Here is a 25,101-nt window from a genome sequence, read left to right as displayed (position 1 = left end):
GCGCTATAAAAACAAGATATTTGATGTTCAAACTCATAAACTTTTTTTCTTTTTGCAAATAATAATTAACTTAGAATTTCATGGCTGCAACACGTGCCAAAGTACTTGGGAAAGGTCATGTTCACCACTGTGTTACATCACCCTTTCTTTTAACAACACTCAATTAACGTTTGGGAACTGAGGAAACTAATTGTTGAAGTTTTGAAAGTGGAATTCTTTACTATTCTTGCTTGATGTACAGCTTAAGTTGTTCAACATTACGGGGTCTTGTTGTTGTATTTTACGCTTCATAATGCACCACACATTTTTGACAGGAGACATGTCTGGACTGCAGGGGGGCCAGGAAAATACCCGCACTCTTTTACTACGAAGCCACGCTGTTGTAACACATGGCTTTTGAACTTTGCGCCTATAACAATCCGGATGGTTATCTTCCTCTTTGTTCCGGAGGACACCACATTCACAGTTTCCAAATATAATTTGAAATGTAGACTCGTCAGACCACAGAAAACTTTTCCACTTTGCATTAGTCTATCTTAGATGAGCTCGGGCAGAGCGAAAGCCGGCGGCATTCCTGTGTGTTGTTGATAAATGGCTTTCGCTTTGAATAGTAGAGTTTTAAATTGCACTTGAAGATTTTGCGACCAACTGTAGTTACTGACAGTGGTTTTATGACGTGTTCTTGAGCCCATGTGATGATATCCTTTACACACTGATGTCGGTTTTTGATGCAGTACCGCCTGAGGGATCAAAGTTCCACAATATCCTCGCTTACGTGCAGTGATTTCTCCAGATTCTCTGAACCTTTTGATGATTTTACGGACCGTAGATGGTAAAATCCCTAAATTCCATGCAATAGCTCGTTGAGAAATGTTGTTATAAAACTGTTCAACAATTTGCTTACACATTGGTGACCCTCGCCCCATCATTGTTTGTGAATTACTTAGCATTTCAGGGAAGCTGCTTTTATACCCAACCATGGCACCCACCTGTTCCCAATTAGCCTGCACACCTGTGGTTTGTTCCAAATAAGTGTTTGATGAGCATTCCTCAACTTTATCAGTATTTATTGCCACCTTTCCCAACTTCTTTTTCACGTGTTGCTGGCATCAAATTCTAAAGGTAATGATTATTTGCAAAAAAAAAAAAAAAAGTATCAGTTTGAACATCAAATATGTTGTCTTTGTAGCATATTCAACTGAATATGGGTTGAAAATGATTTGCAAATCATTGTATTCCGTTTATATTTCAATCTAACACAATTTTCCAACTCATATTGAAACGGGGTTTGTATATACACATACACACACACACACACACATATATATATATATATATATATATATACACACACACACACACACACATGTATACACACATATATATATATATATATACATACATATACACACATACATACATATACACACATATACATATACATACATATACACATATATATATACACACACATATATATATATATATATATATATATACAGTGAAGAAAATAAGTATTTGAATACCCTGCTATTTTGCAAGTTCTCCCACTTAGAAATCATGGAGGGGTCTGAAATTTTCACGTTAGGTGCATGTCCACTGTATGAGAGATAAACTAAAAAGAAAAATACAGAAATCACAATGTATGATTTTTTAACAATTTATTTGTGTGATAAAGCTGGAAATAAGTATTTGAACACCAACATTAATATTTGGTACAGTAGCCTTTGTTTGCAATTACGGAGGTCACACGTCTTCTATAGTTCTTCACAAGGTTTGCACAAACTGCAGGAGGGATTTTGGCCCACTCCTCCACATAGATCTTCTCTAGATCAGTCAGGTTTCTGGGCTGTCGCTGAGTAACGCAAACTTTCAGCTCCCTCCGAAGATTTTCAATTGGATTTAGGTTTGGAGACTGGCTAGGCCACTCTAGAACCTTGATATGGTTCTTACGAAGCCACTTCTTGATTTTCCAGGCTGTGTGCTTTGGGTCATTATTATGTTGGAAGATCCAGCCATGACTCATCTTCAATGACTTGACTGAGGGAAGGATGTTTTTGGCCAAAATCTCACATAGATGGCTGCAGTCATCCTCTCCTTAATACAGTACAGTCATCCTGTGACATGAGCAGAAAAACATCCCCAAAGCATGATGCTACCACCCCCATGCTTCACAGTAGGGATGGTGTTCTTGGGAAGGTACGCATCAATCTTCTTTCTCCAAACACGCATAGTGGAATTATGACCAAAAGGTAAATTTTGGTCTCATCTGTCCACAAAACTTTCTCTCATGACTCCTCTGGATCATCCAAATGGTCATTGGCAAACTTAAGACGGGCTTTAACATGTGCTGGTTTAAGCAGGGGAACCTTCCGTGCCATGCATGATTTCAAACCATGACGTCTTAGTGTATTACCAACAGTGACCGTTGAAACAGTGGTCCCAGCTCTTTTCAGGTCATTGACAAAGTCCTGTCGTGTAGTCCTGGGCTGATTCCTCACCTTTCGTAGCATCATTGAGACCCCAGGAGGTGATATCTTGCATGGGGCTCCACTCCGATTGAGATTGACAGTCATGTTTCGCTTCTTCCATTGTCTAATGATTGCTCCAAAAGTGGACCTTTTTTCACCAAGCTGCTTGGCAATTTCTCCAGAGCCCTTTCCATCCTTGTGGAGTTGTACAATTTTGTCTCTGGTGTCTTTGGACAGCTCTTTGCTCTTAGCCATGCTGAATGTTTGGGTCTTACTGCTTGTATGGGGTGGACAGGTGTCTTTATGCAGCTAACGACCTCACACAGGTGCCTCTGATTCAGGATAATACAGTGGAGTGGAAGGGGACTTTTAAAGGCGGACTAACAGGTCTTTGAGGGTCAGAATTTTAGCTGATAGACAGGTGTTCAAATACCTATTTTCAGCTGTATCGCACGAATAAATTGTTAAAAAGTCATAGATTGTGATTTCCAGATTTTTCTTTTTAGGTTATCTCTCATACAGTGGACATGCACCTACCGTGAAAATTTCAGACCCCTCCATGATTTCTGAGTGGGAGAACTTGCAAAATAGCAGGGTGGTCAAATACTTTTGTTCTTGACTATATATATATATATATATATATATATATATAAGGAATAGGGCGAGGAGCTCTGTCATTCGGGAGGAGCTCAGAGTAAAGCCGCTGCTCCTCCACACAGAAGCCAGTGAGGTGCTTCGGGCATCTGGTCAGGATGCCACCCGGACGCCTCCCACATCTGACCGGTAGGAGGCCACGGGGAAGACCCAGGACATGTTGGGAAGACAATGTCTCCCAGTTGCCCTGGGAACGCCTCGGGTTATATATATATATATATATATATATATATATATATATATATATATATATATATATATATATATATATATATATATATATATATATACACACACACACACACACACACACACACACACACACACATATTTACATTATACATATATATTTTTGGAAAATAAATGTAAATAGTTCTGAATTTTCCGCATCACTTATGATAGAAATCTACAGAGCAATTAAGAACACATACAAATTATGCAGTACTAAAAAAATTATACATTGAAATGTGATTTGTTTTCCTCTGTCAATGTCTACGCTGTCTTTTGGTATTTGTGTGACTTTCTCTTCAACATAATTTTATTTCAAGGATGGTCTGTTTTTGTTAAACCATCTCTTTAATGTATCAATTTATCTTGTTGTTATTTGTATTAGCGTCTGTGTGTTTTCTTCGGAACAAAACGCAATCTTGTCATCTACAAATAATACTACATTTAAATCCTTTATAAATTTACAAATGTCAATTATGACTAGATTGAACCATTTTGGTCCGAGGAATGATCCTTGGGGGACACCGCAAAATACAACACCAGTGAGCAGTAGAGATAAGTTTGACACAAAATACAAAAACACAACAGTCCTTTCTACTCACTCATTTCCTTAGTAAAGGTCTTCTGTATAGGATTTGTGAAGTTACAACCAGTTCCTTGTTCTTCGTTCTTGTCATTGTGATAATTGACGATGTGCTCATATTCCGTGCAGGGTTTCAGATTCAGGATGTTGACCGATGTGGTGTTAGAGTGTTTTGTCAGCGCCTGGCCGTCCTCGGTCAAAACAATCTTGTACACGCCAGTGGCAGAGCTTTTGATGTTGAACATGAACCCAAATGGTATCGGTGTAACACTGTAGGAACCTGAACGACAAAAACACACCAATTTGAATCTTCTTTGCCTGAACTTCAACAGATTTTGTCAAATTAAATGATACTCACACTGGATTGGGGCAGACGCTGTAAATTGATTGATAGAAGACAAGGACAAGATCAGCGCATCTTCATAAAGGATCCAAAGGACTCATTCAAAATAAAAAAACAACTCACCGTTTGTAACGTTAACGTTATTGGACATCGGAGTGACAATTGCTGGAGAGGTTGTTGTGCTGCTGTTTGAAACCTTTGAGTCTGAATGGGTTACATTTCGTCAGATTATCTAATAACTAAAACACACAATGAAAATCTTATTCTTACACTTGAATGGATGACAATTTTTTGACATTAGACAGGCTGTAGAAAATCATTCAAGAGGGTTCAATTTGTGCGTCGCTCTAAGCACCTGAGCGCGTTTATTCAATTGCAGAATGAAATGATCAGAGAGATTCCTCCTCTTAGTCATCCACAATCTTTGTCTCTGTGGGTGGAGGCGGGACGGCTAGTTTACACACTCAGGATGCACGGACAAAGCCTCACTTGTCGCTGCTCGATAGCAGGCTAACAAGGATTAATCTGCTTAGAAAAATATTTGATTTGTATTATGATGCTTTGATTTACTGTTTAATGAGTGTAACTAATAAAAAGATATCAACTTGGACCGCATGGGGGTTTGGAATTTTTTAATAAGTGGACATAATTACGCTCAGTCACTGCAAAAATTAGGAGGGTTATGGTTTAATTTATTTTGAACAGGTAGACAGATACTATATGATGCATTATTGCACTATATAATCTAAATATTCAAATATATCTTTACAAATTTTTCAAAAAGGAGTGAGAAGAAGCAACACTTATTTATTCTTGTCCATTTTTCAATTCATAGCATTTTGCAATTTTTACCCAATTTGAGAGAAATTAGCAGAGAAATCCCCAGCGCTCACTGTTTATTAGTAAGAGAGCCAAACTGTGATTAGGTGGCAGATATATATTTTCAAGGCCATTTTCAAGAAGGAAATTTAAAGAGAAATTAGATCTCGTGAGACGAGGTCAGCTGAACCCAGAAGCTAGCGAAGCTGTACCGTCGTTGAGAGGGTTTGCCCGCCACTTTCACTCGAACCAACCAACAACAAGCGGTACCACTGGCTTGTACGGCTTCAGATGGGTGATACAAATTTTAAGTTAAAATATTTAAGAACTTTATTTTTTCACGTTTAATATGTTTTTACAATTAGTCTAATCTTGATAGTTGCACATAGGGTAAGATATATTTTAATTTCTTCAGGTTTGTCGATATTTAAATGCACTAAAAAATAGCCCGTTTTGTACACTGTTGAGGGGATTGAATGCGTAGTAGTGCACAAATGTGTTTCAGTATGAATATTTAAAAATTTATTAATTTAAGTTAGTAGTATTATCATACGGGTTTTGTTAAGACAATTTCAATGATGTAGGTATCATTCCCCTGTGATAAATATTAAAAAAAAGTTATGAACATTTTAACCTGGTGAAAATGCACTAATCATTAATCACTAATCAACCTTTACATTACAAAGTCAATAGTGGTCATGATTTTAGGTGTGACCTGTGTGTTAAAAAAGTCATGGCTTTCTTGATGTTTGATTTTGAAATTGTTGGAAAGCTTGTTAAACAACCTAAAAGAAAAATAGGTGTCAACGATCAGGTCTATTTTTAATTGATCAGATTCATGAAATTAACTTAGGAAGTGACAGAAAATCTGAGTAAACAAGGTTTGCTAGACTCGACTCATGACTCAATTTACTCACTGTAACACTTTGCAGAGTCGTGTATAGAGACAGTATTGACAACTAAAAGAGAGGCGCCATGTTTGCTACCTAAAAACGTGTGTGGCTGTGCCCGGAAGCATGCAAATGAGTCGTTCTGATGTTAGGTTTCCTGACTAAATAAACCAAAATAATATGTCTAAAAATAGTTCTAAATGTAGCTGAGATAGGCGCCAGTGCCCCCCGCGACCCCGAAAGGGAATAAGCGGTAGAAAATGGATGGATGGATACTCCAGCTCATAAACTTACAATAAGACAAAGGCAACTGCATGTATGTAAAGTAACTATATATATATATATATATATATATTAATATAATACATTAATATAATTAGATATTAGGAGTATGTAAAAGTTGGACTCATACCTTGTTTACTTCCGTGACAATCTCCTTAAAGTTTCAAAAATACCAAGCAGCTAAAATGCGCCAAACATTAATAATTGCTGAAATAGTACTTTGCATTTTTCACATCATACTTTGTAATATATTTATGGTCATTCTGAATTTGTTTATGGTGCATGGACGTTTTTTTGGTTTATCATACCCACATATTGTGTTATACTGTGTTTTGTGTGACCATGTCTTTTGGATTTTTTTTTTTTTTTTTTTTCGCACCAGGACTAGGGGAAGTTGTTTGCATTGGGTAATATAAGTGTATGCTGCACAGTAATTTATTCTAAGCATGCCAACTAAATTAATCATCTTTACCACAAAATTGAGATAAGGCAGAAGTAGACAATTTGATTTTAAAATGGAATAGAAATGATGCTTTATTAAACTCACGTCTCGTGGGCCAAATTGAAGACACATGGCCCACGGGCCATTGTTTGGACACCCCTGAATTAAGGTATGTAAATAAACAACGTACTTATTAATAAGTAACTAATAAATAACTAATTTCACTAAATACATATCTGTGGCTGTGCGACTAATATATGGAAAAATAACTTTTTCTTCAAAAATTTAATGGGTGCGGCTTATATCCCCGTGTGTTATCGTCCGGAAAATGTGGTAATTCACCAAACCCCGAAAGGGACAAGCGATAAGAAATGGATGGATGGATGGATGGATAGGTCATGTTTACACAGCAAACACCCTTCAATTCAAATAAATGTAAAATGAGGAAGTGCGGCTTCAAACCGATTCGTAACTTGGCGCCCTGTAGTCACATGAGTGCTTTTGAACCAATCATTGAGGAGATTGCTTAAAAACGGGTTGTCCTCTCCATACACAACTCTGACCGATTAAAGTCTAGCAACCAGGTTATTTGCTAATGTTGAGTGTGTACAAAAGCTATGCAATAGCATAGCAAAAGACACGGACATAAAAAAACTATTTTGAATAGGGTGAATTGTCACTCACCTGTTGTGGTTTGACCTGGAAAAAGAAATGGAGAAAGAGAAACTATTCATTAAGAATACTTGGCGCCCTGTAGTCACATGAGTGCTTTTGAACCAATCATTGAGGAGATTGCTCAAAAACGGGTTGTCCTCCCTATACACAACTCTGACCGATTAAAGTCTAGCAACCAGGTTATTTGCTAATGTTGAGTGTGTACAAAAGCTATGCAATATCATAGCAAAAGACACCGACATAAAAAAACTATTTTGAATAGGGTGAATTGTCACTCACCTGTTGTGTTTTGACCTGGAAAAAGAAATGGAGAAAGAGAAAGTATTAATTAAGAATACTTGGCGCCCTGTAGTCACATGAGTGCTTTGAGCCAATCATTGAGGAAATTTCTTAAAAACGGGTTGTCCTCTCTATACACAACTCTGACCGATTAAAGTCTAGCAACCAGGTTATGTGCTAATGTTGAGTGTGTACAAAAGCTATGCAATATCATAGCAAAAGACATCGACATAAAAAAACTATTTTGAATAGGGTGAATTGTCACTCACCTGTTGTGAATTCACCTGGAAAAAGAAATGGAGAAAGAGAAAGTATTAATTAAGAATACTTGGCGCCCTGTAGTCACATGAGTGCTTTGAACCAATCATTGAGGACATTTCTTAAAAACGGGTTGTCCTCTCTATACACAACTCTGACCGATTAAAGTCTAGCAACCAGGTTATGTGCTAATGTTGAGTGTGTACAAAAGCTATACAATAGCATAGCAAAAGACACCGACATAAAAAAACTATTTTGAATAGGGTGAATTGTCACTCACCTGTTGTGGTTTGACCTGGAAAAAGAAATGGAGAAAGAGAAAGTATTAATTAAGAATACTTGGCGCCCTGTAGTCACATGAGTGCTTTGAGCCAATCATTGAGGAAATTTCTTAAAAACGGGTTGTCCTCTCTATACACATCTCTGACCGATTAAAGTCTAGCAACCAGGTTATGTGCTAATGTTGAGTGTGTACAAAAGCTATGCAATATCATAGCAAAAGACATCGACATAAAAAAACTATTTTGAATAGGGTGAATTGTCACTCACCTGTTGTGAATTGACCTGGAAAAAGAAATGGAGAAAGAGAAAGTATTAATTAAGAATACTTGGCGCCCTGTAGTCACATGAGTGCTTTGAGCCAATCATTGAGGAAATTTCTTAAAAACGGGTTGTCCTCTCTATACACATCTCTGACCGATTAAAGTCTAGCAACCAGGTTATGTGCTAATGTTGAGTGTGTACAAAAGCTATGCAATATCATAGCAAAAGACATCGACATAAAAAAACTATTTTGAATAGGGTGAATTGTCACTCACCTGTTGTGAATTGACCTGGAAAAAGAAATGGAGAAAGAGAAAGTATTCATTAAGAATATTTGGCGCCCTGTAGTCACATGAGTGCGTTTGAACCAATCATTGAGATTTCTTAAAAACGGGTTGTCCTCTCTATACACAACTCTGACCGATTAAAGTCTAGCAACCAGGGTATGTGCTAATGTTGAGTGTGTACAAAAGCTATGCAATATCATAGCAAAAGGCATCGACATAAAAAAAATGTTGTATAGTGTGAATTGTCACTCACCTGTTGTGTTTTCACCTGGAAAAAGTAATGGAAAAGAGAAAGTATTCATTAAGCAAAATGAATGGTTGTCAAGAATATACATAAATCGGGTAAATCTGGATCCATTAAAAACTATAAAGTTAACATAAAAATGTAATAAATATTTTCTTGATTGACAATTAAAAGTGTTCATTTCTGGATTTTTACTTATTTTTAACACTTCATTCATTTTTTTTTTCATTTTTTATTTATATGCACATCTTTGATCAATAGACAATTATACCTCAATTACGGTATACAATTTTACATTTACACACCAATGCCTGAGAAGGAGCAGGATTAAGAAAAATCTTATATTTTCCTGCCCCCTTCAACATAATACATTGTCTTACTTAATGGATATCATACAAACTAACAAATACATCCAAATGTAATGAAAACAAACAAAAAACACACAAGAAAAACACAAGTGCAAACCTTCATGAAGTACAAACCGAACAAAAAAAATAATAACATACACCTCACGGAACGATACAAAACCAGGCGAAAAAATAAGTAAAAATAATAAATAACTTCGATCCCCTTTTGCTGACTACAATTTTGTGCTAAAACCGTAGCTCTTTTTTTTTTTGCGAAAAAAAATGTCAAACTGTAGTATTTGTTTTTCACGTATAAGTTCATTTTAGCATTTTTTTAATTTAATTTAATTAGTGTACTTAGTTATTTTTGTGTTTATCATCTATGAACTTTGCTGCTGTACCACTGCAAATTTCCCCGATACGGATTGAAGTAGGCTCATACTTGCCAACCTTGAGACCTCCGATTTCAGGAGGTAGGGGGCGGGGGCGTGGTTAAGAGGGTAGTATAATTCACCAACTCGAGTATTTCATATATATATGTATATATATATATATATATATATATATATATATATATATATATATATATATATATATATATATATATATATATATATATATATATATATATATATATATATATATATATATATATATATATATATATATATATATATATACATATATATATGAAATACTCGAGTATTGTATATATATTTATATATATATATATATATAAATATGTGTATGAAATACTTGACTTTCAGTGAATTCTAGCTATATGTTTATTTTATTATATACATAAATAAAAGAAATGGTTGAATTTCAGACGGCACCTATCAAATACACAGTAATAAAAACAGTTCTACTAACTGTACCGTGCTTGCTGGTTACTAAAATAAAACCAACAACACTTACCTTTCACTATTTGAGTAACCTTTGTTCTGCCATTTGCGTACTGGCAGAGTCACTTGCCGTCAGGTGCGCAACACCACATAAATCGTTGGCCAATCAAAAAGCAACCCCATAACGCTATAGCCAACATTCACCAGGAGATGGCAACAGACAATATAGAATCACTATTACAGACGGCGTCGCCATGGCTGTAACTTTCTCGTTCTTCTGCTTCGTCTCCTTGTGAGTGCAGTTTTTTATTAAAATCCGTAGATGTTGTAACGTGATTGGGCAGGCAAGCTGTTTATATAGTGGGGAAGCGGGCGTGAAAACAGGCTGTCCCCACTCAGGTCCGCATGGAGCTTGAGGGGACGTGGCCTCCAGCTCCGCTGAATTTCGGGAGATTTTCGGGAGAAAATTTCTTCCGGGAGGTTTTCGGGAGAGGCGCTGAATTTCGGGAGTCTCCCGGAAAACCTGGGAGGGTTGGCAAGTATGGGTAGGCTCCAGCACCGCCCGCGAACCCAAAAAGGGACAAACAGTAGAAAATAGATGGATGGATGGAATAAATGATAAATGGGTTGTACTTGTTAGCGCTTTTCTACCTTCAAAGTACTCAAAGCGCTTTGACACTACTTCCACATTTACCCATACATTCACACACTGATGGAGGGAGCTGCCATGCAAGGCACTAACCACCACCCATCAGGAGCAAGGGTGAAGTATCTTGCTCAGGACACAACGGACGTGACGAGGTTGGTACTAGGTGGGGATTAAACCAGGTACCCTTGGGTTGTGCACGGCCACTCTCCCACAGCACCACGCCGTCCCCATTTGGAATAAAGGATTACCTTATCTTATCTTGTTGAATTGTACTTCTATCAGGACAGCTTTAGGGGAACAGCACTTCCCCTTATTTACGAGTTTATTTTTTTAACTCGTAAATAAACACTAACAAAAGTCAGCTAACAATGAGTGTCCATTTTAACACTTTTTTTGTTGTTGTTTTAGTCATAGCCTTTCGACAAAAATGTATTTCAATTTTAGTCATCTGAATTGATTCATTTACTGTCAACAAAATTACACAACATTTTGGTCAGCTAAAATTACGGTAAATTTAGTCGACTTAAATATAAAGTATACAAGAAAATGCCTATTTAAAGTTTATTTGAAAGCACCTTTATTTGGACTACCTGCAAAGCCTTTGTTCAACACAAAAAAATATCATATGGCCAGTAATAATATATGATGCAGACAATAGTTGATGCCAATAAATATCTTTCAGGCACTTTTTCTACTTTTTATGCTATCTTTCTGTCAAAGCAGATATGTATGTGTGGTCTGAAACAGAGTTACAATGGATTCCTTCAGTATAATTTTTTCATGAGTGCAGGAGACCCGGGAGCAGCAAATACACATAGCTTTAACTTACAGTTGTGTAGAAGTTATGACTGATGACTCGCCTGCTGATGGCATCATAGCAGTAAAAATAAAATGTGTCCTCTTCACTTTCTCCGAGGTGTACACATATTACAGTGTGAAACATGTTCGATGTGCACTCTATTGCAGGGGTGTCCAAACTTTTTTAACAAAGGGCCGCACACAGACGAGTCAAAGCATTCGGAGGCCGTTTTGATATTGTACTATGTAAAAAAAAAAAAAAAAATCTAAAAAAGACAAATTTACAAACAAAGCAATGTGTCTGCTTCGTATTAATTATTACTATTAAAATAAGCTACCATATTTGCTTATTATGCTTACATTTTTACTGTTCTTTTTTTGGCGGATTTTATCTCGACAATATGCTGCGGGCCAAAAAAAATTGAGCTGTGGGGCCCCAAAAATCTAAAACAGACGTAAATTTACAGACAAAACAATGTGTGTGCTTCGTATTAATTATTAGTATTAAAATAAGCTACCATATTTGCTTATTATGCGGATATTTTTACTGTTCTTTTTTTGTGTGTGCAGCGCTCCTATTTCCTAACAGTCCGTGACGTCACGCGTACACATCATCATTACACGATGTTTTCAAGAAAAAATTCCCGGGAAATTTTAAATTGCAATTTAGTCAACTAAAAAGGCCGTATTGGCATGTGTTGCATTGTTAATATTTCATCATTGATATATAAACTATCAGACCGCGTGGTGGGTAGTAGTGGGTTTCAGTAGGCCTTTAAGTTCCTTATCACATACACAGCCACTTCCTTCCTTTTTGTTGGTGCTGTTGATATAATTGAGTTCATATCCTAACAGGGCAAAATCAATTTAGTTTTTAGCAATTAACTTTGAATTTTTCAATTGTTCCAAAAAAATGCTTCACGTTATTGTAGTTTGCATACAAACTTCTGCTGTTTAAATGAATAATCGACAGTTTGTCATCTATTTTATGTTTGTCTGTAAAATAAAAGCCCTGCAATGAGGTGGCGACTTGTCCAGGGTGTACGCCGCCTACTGCCTGAATGCAGCCGAGATAGGCTCCAGTGACCCCGAAAAGGGACAACCGGTAAAAAATGAATGGATAGATGTAAAATAAAAACAATTATTCCTGGTGTGAATGATTTAGTGCACAAGGACGGCGTGGCACGGTTGGGAGAGTGGCCGTGTCAGCAACCTGAGGGTTCCTGGTTCGATCCTCACCTTCTACCATCCTCGTCACATCCGTTGTGTCTTTGAGCAAGACACTTCACCCTTGCTCCTGATGGGTCTTGGTTAGCACCTTGCACGGCAGCTCCCACCATCAGTGTGGGAATGTGTATGTGAATGGGTGAATGTGGAGATTGTGTCAAAGCACTTTAAGGGTAGAAAAACGCAATACAAGTATAACCCATTTAATGAAAATGCATTAAAAAAAATGTGTGCTTGTATGACATCCGCATTGTGAATGATAAGCAAGATGGGAAAAAAAAAGTGTGTTTCCTCTTTTAAAGATGACACGTGATTAATCACAAAAAATACTGCATTAAACATTAATAAACATAGATTTATCATGCAGTTTATAGGATTGCTTGTTTAAGCAATTGTTTAAAGGAAGAGTAAACGCACTCTGAATTATGTTTATGGATGTGTTTAGTACAATTTATTTTCATGTGTATCAGCACCTTGTTGTTTGCAACGTTATGTGTGCTACGGCTATGAGTTGTTTTTTCCCTTGACCTCAGTCTGGACCCCCTCTCCAGGGGCCCAGGTTTAGACCAATTTTTTTTTGTCACAAACTCAACCCCCCCCATTGTTTACCTGTATCTCACCTTTTTTGTAAGGGACGCCAGAAGTTGGCAGACCCGTCAGCGATCCTGTTCTGTCTCCCTGTAATGTTTGTCTGATCTTGAATGGGATTGTGCTGAACATTTTAATTTCCCCTTTGGGGATTAATAAAGTTTTTCTGATTCTGATTATTGCAGAATTGTTCAAAACCGTTACAAAGTTTTGAACAAATAAATGAAAAAATATTTGTGCATGACCTTCTGCCAATAAAACTGCATTTGTGTTTAAAAAAAGAAAGAAAAGTTAATTAAAGTTATGCACACAAGTAATTAACTGAGATAAATTACACTGAATCACAATTCAAATCTATTAATTAAACTGATTTGAAAAATGAATTGTTTGACAGCACATATCATAAAAATAAAAGGGCCACGTTTAAAATATTGAGCAGAAAGCAGAACGTGATGAGTGTATTCTCAGTACAAAACCTCACCCACCATTTCCTGCTTCACACTGACAGTCACAATCGTGTCACTTTCGAGAGCTCCTTTTGAAACGCACATTGGTTTTTTATTCAAATAATCACAAATAACCTCTTCAAAACCTAAAGTAACTCCATGCACTTTTTTTTAAAGTACAGTAAAGTTAATTTAAAAAATTAAATTAACTTTACTGTAAGACTGAGCTTTTTTAAGGTGCACTTTGGTAGTCAGGATGTGGTTTGGTCCACTGCTGTTTTTCTAGGGTGATGCATGCTTCTTGCACTTTTCACCATCGAACTCAAACACATATTGTACTTCACGTAAACGGTTTTAGTTATTTAATCCAACATGAAAGTAGAGCAAAAAATAGCCTATATTTGCTGTCGGTCCACGTTTCATATTCTACCCCATCAAATGTCTACATCCAACATTTTGACAAATACTCTCCTTTAAGAAGCCGCTCAAGTTGTACCGCAGAGCTAACATTTCTGAACTACGTAACTTCTTCTTTTTGTGCTTCCCCTTTTTTTTTTCCTCTACTTTTCAAGTCATTCACTCAGGTTCTGTTTTAGTCCGCTCAGCCAGGAAATGAGGACAAGTCAGAATGTAACACGGAAGTGGTAGACTTTGGGCTCAGGCATGTCTGCAGCCAGCTTGAGAGCCAACTTTGATCAGAGGTGATTAATGCAGGCTGGCAATGACCAATAAAAGATATATAAAGTCATCATTATTTGAAAAAAATACTTACTGGACATCTACCTTTTTTTCTGTTTAGTTTGTATCATTTTGTATAAACTGAATTTTGAATTCAATACTTTGGAAAAAGTATTGATAGATTTATTTTGATAGAAAACTTATATTCAAAAAGTGAACATTTTAACTTCATAAAGAGTTAAATATTTAACAAATGTCTTTCTTAATTTCCAAATAGTCATGATTATAGCTTATATTGGAACTCAACTCTGGAACGCTCTCCCTTTGAATTTCTCTCAATACTTGTAAATCTTCTTTAAAATCACTTATTTGTGTTGGTGTTTAACACAAGCTGAGCCGGACTTATATATGGGCATTATTTGTTTGTATTTTTTACACCTTTTATCATCATTTATATGCATTTTTAAGTGTGTTTTATACATAAAATGTGATTTTCATTATAATTATTTTTAATCTTTTACTTTTCTGTGTTATTCTGCACAGCTCTTTGGAGCAATGGTCTGTTTTAAAATTGTGCTATGTAAATAAATCAACTTTGACCTTGCCCTTGACCTAGCACTGTCAAAAATAATGACTTAACTGATGAGATTAATCACAAAAATGTATTGCATTAATCATGTACATCTGCAGATTAATCAGTATTTATTTCTGCTGTGAATGCTCCTTTACTATTCAAGAAACACTTTTAAGAACTGTTCCTGGATGACATTCTACCAACAAAATTGCATTTGTGTCCATATATTGGGTACTTTACTGTGTATAATGTACTGTATGTCATAACCCTTAGAACACACATACTGTATATAATATACTGTATGTTATAAGCCTCACAAAATACCTACTATATATAAAATGTACTGTATGTTATAACCAGTATAACATACACATATCATATATTGTATATCATAACCTTTATAACATACATACTGTGTATAATCTACTGTATGTTATAAATCTTATTACATACATACTGTATATGATGTACTGCATGTCATAACCCTTTTAACATACATACTGTATATAATGTAGTGTATGTTATAAGCCTTATAACATACCTACTGTATATATAGTAATGTAATGTATGTTATAAGCTTCATAACATACAAACTGTATATAATGTACTGTATGCCATAACCCTTATAACATACATAATGTATATAATGTACTGTATGTTATAAATGTTGTAAAATACATACTTTATATAATGTACAGTATGCTATAAGCCTTCTATTACATACTGTATATAATGTACTGTATGTTATAAGCTTTATAACATACATACTGTGTATAATGTACTATATGTTATAAGCCTCCTAACATAAATACTGTATATAATGTACTGTATGTTATAAGCCTTATAAGACACATACTGTATAAAATGTAGTGTATGTTATAAGTTTTATAACATACATATTGTGTATAATGTACTGTACGTTATAAGCTTCCTAACATACATTCTGTATATAATGTACTGTATGTCATAACCCTTTTAACATACATACTGTATACAATGTACTGTGTCATAAGCTTAATGATATACATACTGTATATAATGTACTGTATGTTATAACCTTTATAACATACATACTGTATATAATGTACTGTATGTTATAACATTTATAACATACAAACTGTATATAATGTACTGTATGTTATAACCTTTATAACATACATACTGTATATAATGTACTGTATGTTATAACATTTATAACATACATACTGTATATAATGTACTGTATGTTATAACCTTTATAACATACATACTGTATATAATGTACTGTATGTTATAACATTTATAACATACAAACTGTATATAATGTACTGTATGTTATAACCTTTATAACATACATACTGTATATAATGTACTGTATGTTATAACATTTATAACATACATACTGTATATAATGTACTGTATGTTATAACCTTTATAACATACATACTGTATATAATGTACTGTATGTTATAACATTTATAACATACATACTGTATATAATGTACTGTATGTTATAACCTTTATAACATACATACTGTATATAATGTACTGTATGTTATAACATTTATAACATACATACTGTGTATAATGTACTGTATGTTATAAGCCTTATAACATACACACTCCATAATGTACTTTATATCATAACCCTTATAACATACATACTGTATATAATGTACTGTATGTTATGAGCCTTATAACATACAGTACATTATACAGTATGTAAAGGTCTGCAAGAAGCAGTGGTCTCAAACTAGCGGGCCCCAGGCCATTTGCAGCCCACAGGCAAATATTCAAATAGGCAAATAAGTTTACAACTGCTGAACTTTATAGTTAAGTGTAATTGCGGCCCGCAGAGCCTTGGCGGTGAATATTCAGATATATTATGACAATTTTGATTTCCCATTAAAAATATGAACAACTACGATAACGGTGCAAACACAAAAAAGGACAGCACAACAAACACAAAGAGCCACTTTCTGTAAGCAAACTAAAGTGTCTGTGATCATTGTTTAAAATTATAACATATGTACATTCAATCCATCCATCCATCCATCATCTTCCGCTTATCCGAGGTCGGGTCGCGGGGGCAACAGCCTAAGCAGGGAAACCGAGACTTCCCTCTCCCCAGCCACTTCGTCTAGCTCTTCCCGGGGGATCCCGAGGCGTTCCCAGGCCAGCCGGGAGACATAGTCTTCCCAATGTGTCCTGGGTCTTCCCCGTGGCCTCCTACCGGTTGGACGTGCCCTAAACACCTCCCTAGGAGGCGTTCGGGTGGCATCCTGACCAGATGCCCGAACCACCTCATCTGGCTCCTCTCGATGTGAAGGAGCAGTGGCTTTACTTTGAGTTCCTCCCGGATGGCAGAGCTTCTCACCCTATCTCTGAGGGAGAGCCCTGCCAAACGGCGGAAGAAACTCATTTCGGCCGCTTGTACGCGTGATCTTATCCTTTCGGTCATGACCCAAAGCTCATGACCATAGGTGAGGATGGGAACGTAGATCGACCGGTAAATTGAGAGCTTTGCCTTCCGGCTCAGCTCCTTCTTTACCACAACGGATCGGTACAACGTCCGCATTACTGAAGACGCCGCACCGATCCGCCTGTCGATCTCACGATCCACTCTTCCCTCACTCGTGAACAAGACTCCTAAGTACTGGAACTCCTCCACTTAGAGCAGGGTCTCCTCCCCAACCCGGAGATGGCATTCCACCCTTTTCCGGGCGAGAACCATGGACTCGGACTTGGAGGTGCTGATTCTCATTCCGGTCGCTTCACACTCGGCTGCGAACCGATCCAGCGAGAGCTGAAGATTCCGGTCAGATGAAACCATCAGGACCACATCATCTGCAAAAAGCAGAGACCTAATCCTGCGGTTACCAAACCGGAACCCCTCAACGCTTTGACTGCGCCTAGAAATTCTGTCCATAAAAGTTATGAACAGAATCAGTGACAAAGGACAGCCTTGGCGCAGTCCAACCCTCACTGGAAATGTGTTCGACTTACTGCCGGCAATGCGGACCAAGCTCTGGCATTGATCGTACAGGGAACGGACCGCCACAATAAGACAGTCCGATACCCCATACTCTCTGAGCACTCCCCACAGGACTTCCCGAGGGACACGGTCGAATGCCTTCTCCAAGTCCACAAAGCACACGTAGACTGGTTGGGCAAACTCCCATGCACCCTCAAGAACCCTGATGAGAGTATAGAGCTGGTCCACAGTTCCACGACCAGGACGAAAACCACACTGTTCCTCCTGAATCCGAGGTTCGACTATCCGGCGTAGCCTCCTCTCCAGTACACCTGAATAAACCTTACCGGGAAGGCTGAGGAGTGTGATCCCGCGATAGTTGGAACACACCCTCCGGTCCCCCTTCTTAAAGAGAGTGCACTGCTTCCCCTTCCTGAGGCGGCGGACGGTGGTCCAGAATCGCTTCGAAGCCGTCCGGAAGTCGTTTTCCATGGCTTCCCCGAACTCCTCGCATGTCCGAGTTTTTGCCTCCGCGACCGCTGAAGCTGCACACCGCTTGGCCTGTCGGTACCTGTCCACTGCCTCCGGAGTCCTATGAGCCAAAAGGACCCGATAGGACTCCTTCTTCAGCTTGACGGCATCCCTCACCGCTGGTGTCCACCAAGGGGTTTTAGGATTGCCGCCCCGACAGGGACCAACTATCTTGCGGCCACAGCTCCGATCTGCCGCCTCGACAATAGAGGTGCGGAACATGGTCCACTCGGACTCAATGTCCAGCACCTCCCTCGTGACATGTTCAAAGTTCTTCCGGAGGTGGGAATTGAAACTTTGTCTGACAGGAGACTCTGCCAGACGTTCCCAGCAGACCCTCACAATGCGTTTGGGCCTCCCAGGTCTGTCCGGCATCCTACCCCACCATCGCAGCCAACTCACCACCAGGTGGTGATCGGTAGAAAGCTCCGCCCCTCTCTTCACCCGAGTGTCCAAAACATAAGGCCGCAAATCCGATGACACAACTACAAAGTCGATCATGGAACTGCGGCCTAGGATGTCCTGGTGCCAAGTGCACATATGGACACCCTTATGTTTGAACATGGTGTTTGTTATGGACAAACTGTGACGAGCACAAAAGTCCAATAACAAAACACCACTCGGGTTCAGATCCGGGCGGCCATTCTTCCCAATCACGCCTCTCCAGGTTTCACTGTCGTTGCCAACGTGAGCGTTGAAGTCTCCCAGTAGGACAAGGGAATCACCCGGGGGAGCACTTTCCAGTACTCCCTCGAATGTTGCCAAAAAGGGTGGGTACTCTGAACTGCTGCTTGGTGCGTAAACACAAACAACAGTCAGGACCCGTCCCCCCACCCGAAGGCGGAGGGAGGCTACCCTTTCGTCCACCGGGTTGAACTCCAAGGTACAGGCTTTGAGCCGGGGGGAAACAAGAATTGCCACCCCAGCCCGTTGCCTCTCACTGCCGGCAATGCCAGAGTGGAAGAGGGTCCAGTCCCTCTCGAGAGAAGTGGTTCCAGAGCCCTTGCTGTGCGTCGAAGTGAGTCCGACTATATCCAGCCGGAATTTCTCGACTTTGCGCACTAGCTCAGGCTCTTTCCCCCCCAGTGAGGTGACGTTCCACGTCCCAAGAGCTAGCTTCTGTAGCCGAGGATCGGACCGCCAAGTGCCCTGCCTTCAGCTGCCCCCCAGCTCACATTGCACCCAACTATGGGTTGTGAGCCCATTGGAGGGGTGACCCACGTTGCCTCTTCGGGCTGTGCCCGGCCGGGCCCCATGAGAACAGGCCCGGCCACCAGGCGCTCGCCATCGTGCCCCACCTCCGGGCCTGGCTCCAGAGGGAGGCCCCGGTGACCCACGTCCGGGCGAGGGAAATCTGGGTCCATGCTTTTTCTTCTTCATAAAGGTCTTCGAGCTGCTCTTTGTCTGATCCCTCACCTAGAACCTGTTTGCCTTGGGAGACCCTACCAGGGGGCTTTATGCCCCCGGGCAACATATCTCCTAGGATCATTGGGACACGCAAACTCCTCTACCACGATAAGGTTGCAGCTCAGAGAGGAGTGTACATTCAATCTTACATTTATAATGACTTAAAGGCCTACTGAAAGCCACTACTACCGACCACGCAGTCTGATAGTTTATACATCAATGATGAAATATTAACGTTGGAACACATGCCAATACGGCCTTTTTAGTTTACTGAATTACAATTTTAAATTTCCCGCGAAGTATCCTGTTGAAAACGACGCGGAAAGATGATGCATGCGGGTGACGTCACGGACTGTCAGGAAATATTAGCGTAGCACCACTCATGACTAAAAGTTGTCAGCTTTAATCGCATAATTACACAGTATTTTGGACCTCTGTGTTGCTGAATCTTTTGCAATTTGTTCAATTAATAATGGAGACTATAAAGAACAATGCTGTTGGTGGAAAGCGGTGGATTGCAGCTGTCTTTAGCACCGAGACACAGCCGGTGTTTCTTTGTTTTTAACACAGAGTGGTCAAGCGAACATGTCTCTATGTCAACCAGCATGTTTTTGGATGAGAAAATTGTGATATATATCTTACCGGAGACATCATTGGATTATTATTCCTCATGCAGTAGCTGTTTAAAAGGCAGCTGTGAACTTGGCTCTTCGGCTTCTCTCTGAGACACTGCGTGTTCACCGCAGCCATCCGACCTCGAGGTATGTCTTTACAATCTCACTAAAACACTATTAAAACAATAAGCAGATAAGGGATCTTCCAGAATTATCCGAGTAAATGTGTTTAATTACATCTGAAACGCTCACACTGCCGCCGCCCGGAGCCGTCGCTTTTTATTTTATATTTTGTTTTCTAGTCCTTCGCTATCAATATCATCATCCACAAATATTTCATCCTTGCTCAAATTAATGGGGAAATTGTCGTTTTCTCGGTCCGAATAGCTCTTGCCGCTGGAGGCTCCCATTACAAACAATGTGAGGACGTGAGGAGCCCTCACCCTTGTGACGTCATCGTCTGCGACTTCCGGTAAAGGCAAGGCTTTTTTAATCAGCACCAAAAGTTGCAAACTTTATCGTCAATGTTCTCTAGTAAATCCTTTCAGCAAAAATATGGCAATATCGCGAAATGATCAAGTATGACACATAGAATGGACCTGCTATCCCCGTTTAAATAAGAACATCTCATTTCAGTAGGCCTTTAAGGCTTACCATATAGCTCCTATCATGCACACAAACCCATGTTGTGTCTCTAAATGCTTCTCAATTGTTTTCTGTTACACACTGTGTAGGAAGAAGAAAAGATTTCGCACCCCCCACACCCACTTTCCGCCACGACAATAAATAGTTATCGTCCATATAATTGATAATATGTATAAGTTATTGTATCCTTATTAACATTAAAAATAGACAAAGTAAATATAGATTAACCTACAATAGAGAATAACTTAACCCCCAATTCCAACCCTTGATGCTGAGTGCCAAGCAGGGAGATAATGGGTCCCATTTTTCTTATAGTCTTTGGTATGACTCGGCCGGGGTTTGAACTCACGACCTATCAATCTCAGGGCGGACACTCTAACCACTAGACCACTGAATAGGTTGTACGGCAGGGTTATTCAACTGGTGGCCGATGGAACCAATCCGTCTTGGGAATGACAAGATACCGACCAGCCCCCGCGTTCACTTCAAAATTTGGGACACAAACATTTTTGCAACAGATTCCTAAAATAACTTGAGAGCTCCTGTTTATAGACAAAACTTGGAGCTTGTTAGTTTATTTTATTTTTTTTTATTGAGACAAACATTATTTATGTATTTAATATTTGTTTACTTACTGTGGTATATTATTTGTTTATTATTTATTTGTTCACTGTCATGTGTGAACTGTGAATTATATTTGTACAGCGCTTTTTCTCCAGTGACTCAAAGTGCTTTACATAGTGAAACCCAATATCTAAGTTACATTAAAACCAGTGTGGGTGGCACTGGGAGCAGGTGGGTAAAGTGTCTTGCCCAAGGAAACAACGGCAGTGACTAGGATGGCGGAAGCGGGGATTGAACCTGGAACCCTCAAGTTGCTGGCACCAACCGAGCTATGCCGCCCCTTGTTACAGAGAACAAGACAATGGGATAAAATTGCTACAGTTTGAAAAGGGGTTTGATTAAATAAGCTCAGCTTTTTCCTACACCTTTTCGGACTTGGTGTAATGAAACAACTGGAAATATGTGATGAATTACATTGCATTGCATGCATGAACTGAACTGAAACTGAACTGAAATTGAACTGTAAACACATTGGCAGATCCTTGCATTGACATTTTAAACCTGTGATTCACATAACTGAGGCGTTCCTCAAGGCACCCCTTTAAGTCCTGTCCTTTTTGGCCGATACACACTTTTTTTCATTTGTAACGTGATCTATCATATTTCCTTGAATTGCCGCCGGGGCGCTAATTAATTTAAAACCTCTTCTCACTAATGAGCTTACCAAAGGCATGCGGTAAAAGTAAGCATGCGCTAATTATTTTAAAACCTCTTCTCACTCCGGCACTTACCAAAGGTATGCAGTAAAAATTTGAGTGTGATGTAAGCATGGACCTTAAGTCCTACTGAATAGCTCTTAATCTTCTTGCCTTTATGCGATTTCAAATTACCGGTTTTAAAATCATCCTCCTCCATTTTGAAAATGATGACAGGGGAAGTGTCACTTGTGACATCACGAGTTTGACCAGGCGGTAATACTAAGCATGCGCTAATTTTTTTGGGAAGCGAGTTTGACCCGGCGGTAATTAAAGGCAGGCGCATACTATATGCCCTGCGGCAATTCAAGAAAATACGGTATGTAACAAAAAAGTTTGTTTACTTCAGATATTGTCAATATAGTCATTTGAGCAATTTCTTTGGTTATACTAGTGGATTTCCTCCCAAAAAAAAAAAGACCTTTTTGGCCATGTCGCACCCACATTCTCGAACAAAGCAGAACAGAAACATAGCATTGTGTTAAATTTCTTCCTTTTCTCAGTATTTTGTACACGTAACGCTATCTGCTCGAGCTGTCCTGTTGGTAGGTGCAGGAAATGTCAACACCACAATCAGACAATACATACAATTATAGTAAAAAAAATAAAAATAAAAATACATATATATATATATATATATATATATATATATATATATATATATATATATATATATATATATATATATATATATATATATATATATATATATATATAAAATAAGAAAATAAACGTATTATCAATTATTTTAATGTGTTTTAATTTTATTATTATTATTTTTTTAATATGCTTTAAAAAATGGGGGGAAAAATGGTTGAAAAAAGTTGACATTTGGTTACTCACAGTAGGCCAAAGAGATGCCAGCCGCCCACAGCAGCAGGGTCCTGAGACCGTGCAGACCTTCCATGTGTGCCGCCAAACACCATAAACCAGTCGCCTACAGCGGGGGGCCGACAAGAAGGCAAACGTCGATGAAGTCGGAGGTCAGGAAGGGAAAGAAGACAAATATTCAAGACGCACACGTACTCTTCAAGTCTTATCTGTCGACGCAGCTTCCTGGACTTGTTCCCCTACGCCGAAAAACCTCGCCTTCGGTCCTCGAGTGAAGTGAGAGTGATGTCACGCTGAATTCAGGCCGCCTTCACCTTAACGCTTGGTGGCAGGAAGCTTCATTTCAGCACTGTCACCAAGAACAGGAAGTTGTCTCATCTCACATCTGACTGGAAGACCAAAATCGGTCAACGCATTTAAAAAAATGAAAATAAAACCCCCCACAAAATTCTAGTGTTGGAGGCTTAAATATCGTGTTCACTCAAATGCGCCTTGTGGGAAATCAGACTTTTTAGCAGAACGCTTCCAAATGAGACAACAAACAGAAGTGAAACATCTTTCAGGTCCTCTTCTTCCGGACTCCGCCCTAATAGCCACCATTTTTGCATTCATTCGAGACGTTAGGTGACTTTCTCTTCAGATGGAGCGACATAATTACATAATACAAGACAGGACGTTGTAAGACCGTTTTTTATTCAGTTTACTGCAATTAGTTATGTGGAGGTTTCTGTCCTCCGTCATGTCTATGTGATCATGTTTTATTTTAGTCATGTTCTGTTAGTTTTTTGGCCACTCAGTTCCTGTTTTTGCACTCCCTGGTTTGTTTTGTCACCATGACTACCCATTAGTTGTCACCTGTCCTCATGTCTCACACCTGTTTTCACGAATCACCAAAGTATTATTTAAGCCTGTCTGTTTCTGTTGTTCATTCTGGCAATATCACCTCCTTCTCACCGTCTACGACCTTCTACGCCTTCCATGCCAATGCTCCATGCCCCTAGTCTTTTTCCAAGTAAGTTTTTTGTTTTTCATGCCATTGTGCAAGTGTTTTGTTTTATGTTCATAGTTTTGTTTCATAGCCAAGTTTTTGAACCGCCCTTGTGCGCGCCTTTTGTTTGTTCCTGTTTTTAGCTATAGCGTTAAATAAAAGATGTACTTACATTCACGTCTTGCCCGTGCCAACTTTCCTTTGCCTTCTGGGAAAACAAACTCCATAGTCTTGACATCCTCGGGGTTCCTCGGACCACCAAGCACGGACATGACAGTTCAGTTTCCGGGTTACAACACTGTTTTATTTTTCAATAAAGTCTTTCTGTTGTGCTTTTCAGCAAGTGTTCATTCGGGGCTGTCTCTCTTTTTCACACTCGCTGCCATCAACCACTCTCCTTCTCCTTCCCGACTGCTGCCTATAACAGAGCGACAGGTGATTAGACAAACACTCTCAGCTGTGTCATCCACGCACCTGTCGCTAATCTCGAAGCCGGTTCTGCCACACCCCACTTCACTGCAGGTCCGCAGGCCACGCCCACCACAAGTTACACTTAACACCCGTAAATATTACTTATACACTAAAAAAATGTTGGGTTAAAAAAATAACCCAATTTAAACCCAACTGCTGGTTCAGAAAAGGACGAACCTCTTATTTGAGTTT

At 38.9% G+C, this 25,101-nt stretch overlaps 1 protein-coding gene across 1 annotated transcript in view; it reads right to left on the bottom strand.

The window, feature by feature from the left end:
• The window catches only part of ptprc (protein tyrosine phosphatase receptor type C), an 84,717-nt gene extending 60,781 nt beyond the window's left edge, over positions 1-23,936 (bottom strand). The window contains 12 exon segments of the mRNA XM_061884048.1: positions 3,956-4,216; positions 4,295-4,312; positions 4,403-4,483; positions 7,397-7,411; positions 7,667-7,681; positions 7,936-7,950; positions 8,205-8,219; positions 8,474-8,488; positions 8,743-8,757; positions 9,008-9,022; positions 23,463-23,556; positions 23,646-23,936. Coding sequence (XP_061740032.1) covers positions 3,956-4,216; positions 4,295-4,312; positions 4,403-4,483; positions 7,397-7,411; positions 7,667-7,681; positions 7,936-7,950; positions 8,205-8,219; positions 8,474-8,488; positions 8,743-8,757; positions 9,008-9,022; positions 23,463-23,526 — 529 coding nt within the window. The 5' untranslated portion in view covers positions 23,527-23,556; positions 23,646-23,936.
• Positions 23,937-25,101: the final 1,165 nt, after the last annotated feature.

The sequence above is a fragment of the Nerophis ophidion genome, linkage group LG22 (assembly GCF_033978795.1).
Source record: "Nerophis ophidion isolate RoL-2023_Sa linkage group LG22, RoL_Noph_v1.0, whole genome shotgun sequence".
NCBI classification, from domain to species: Eukaryota; Metazoa; Chordata; class Actinopteri; order Syngnathiformes; family Syngnathidae; genus Nerophis; species Nerophis ophidion.
This window is presented reverse-complemented; position numbering and strand designations above follow the sequence as displayed.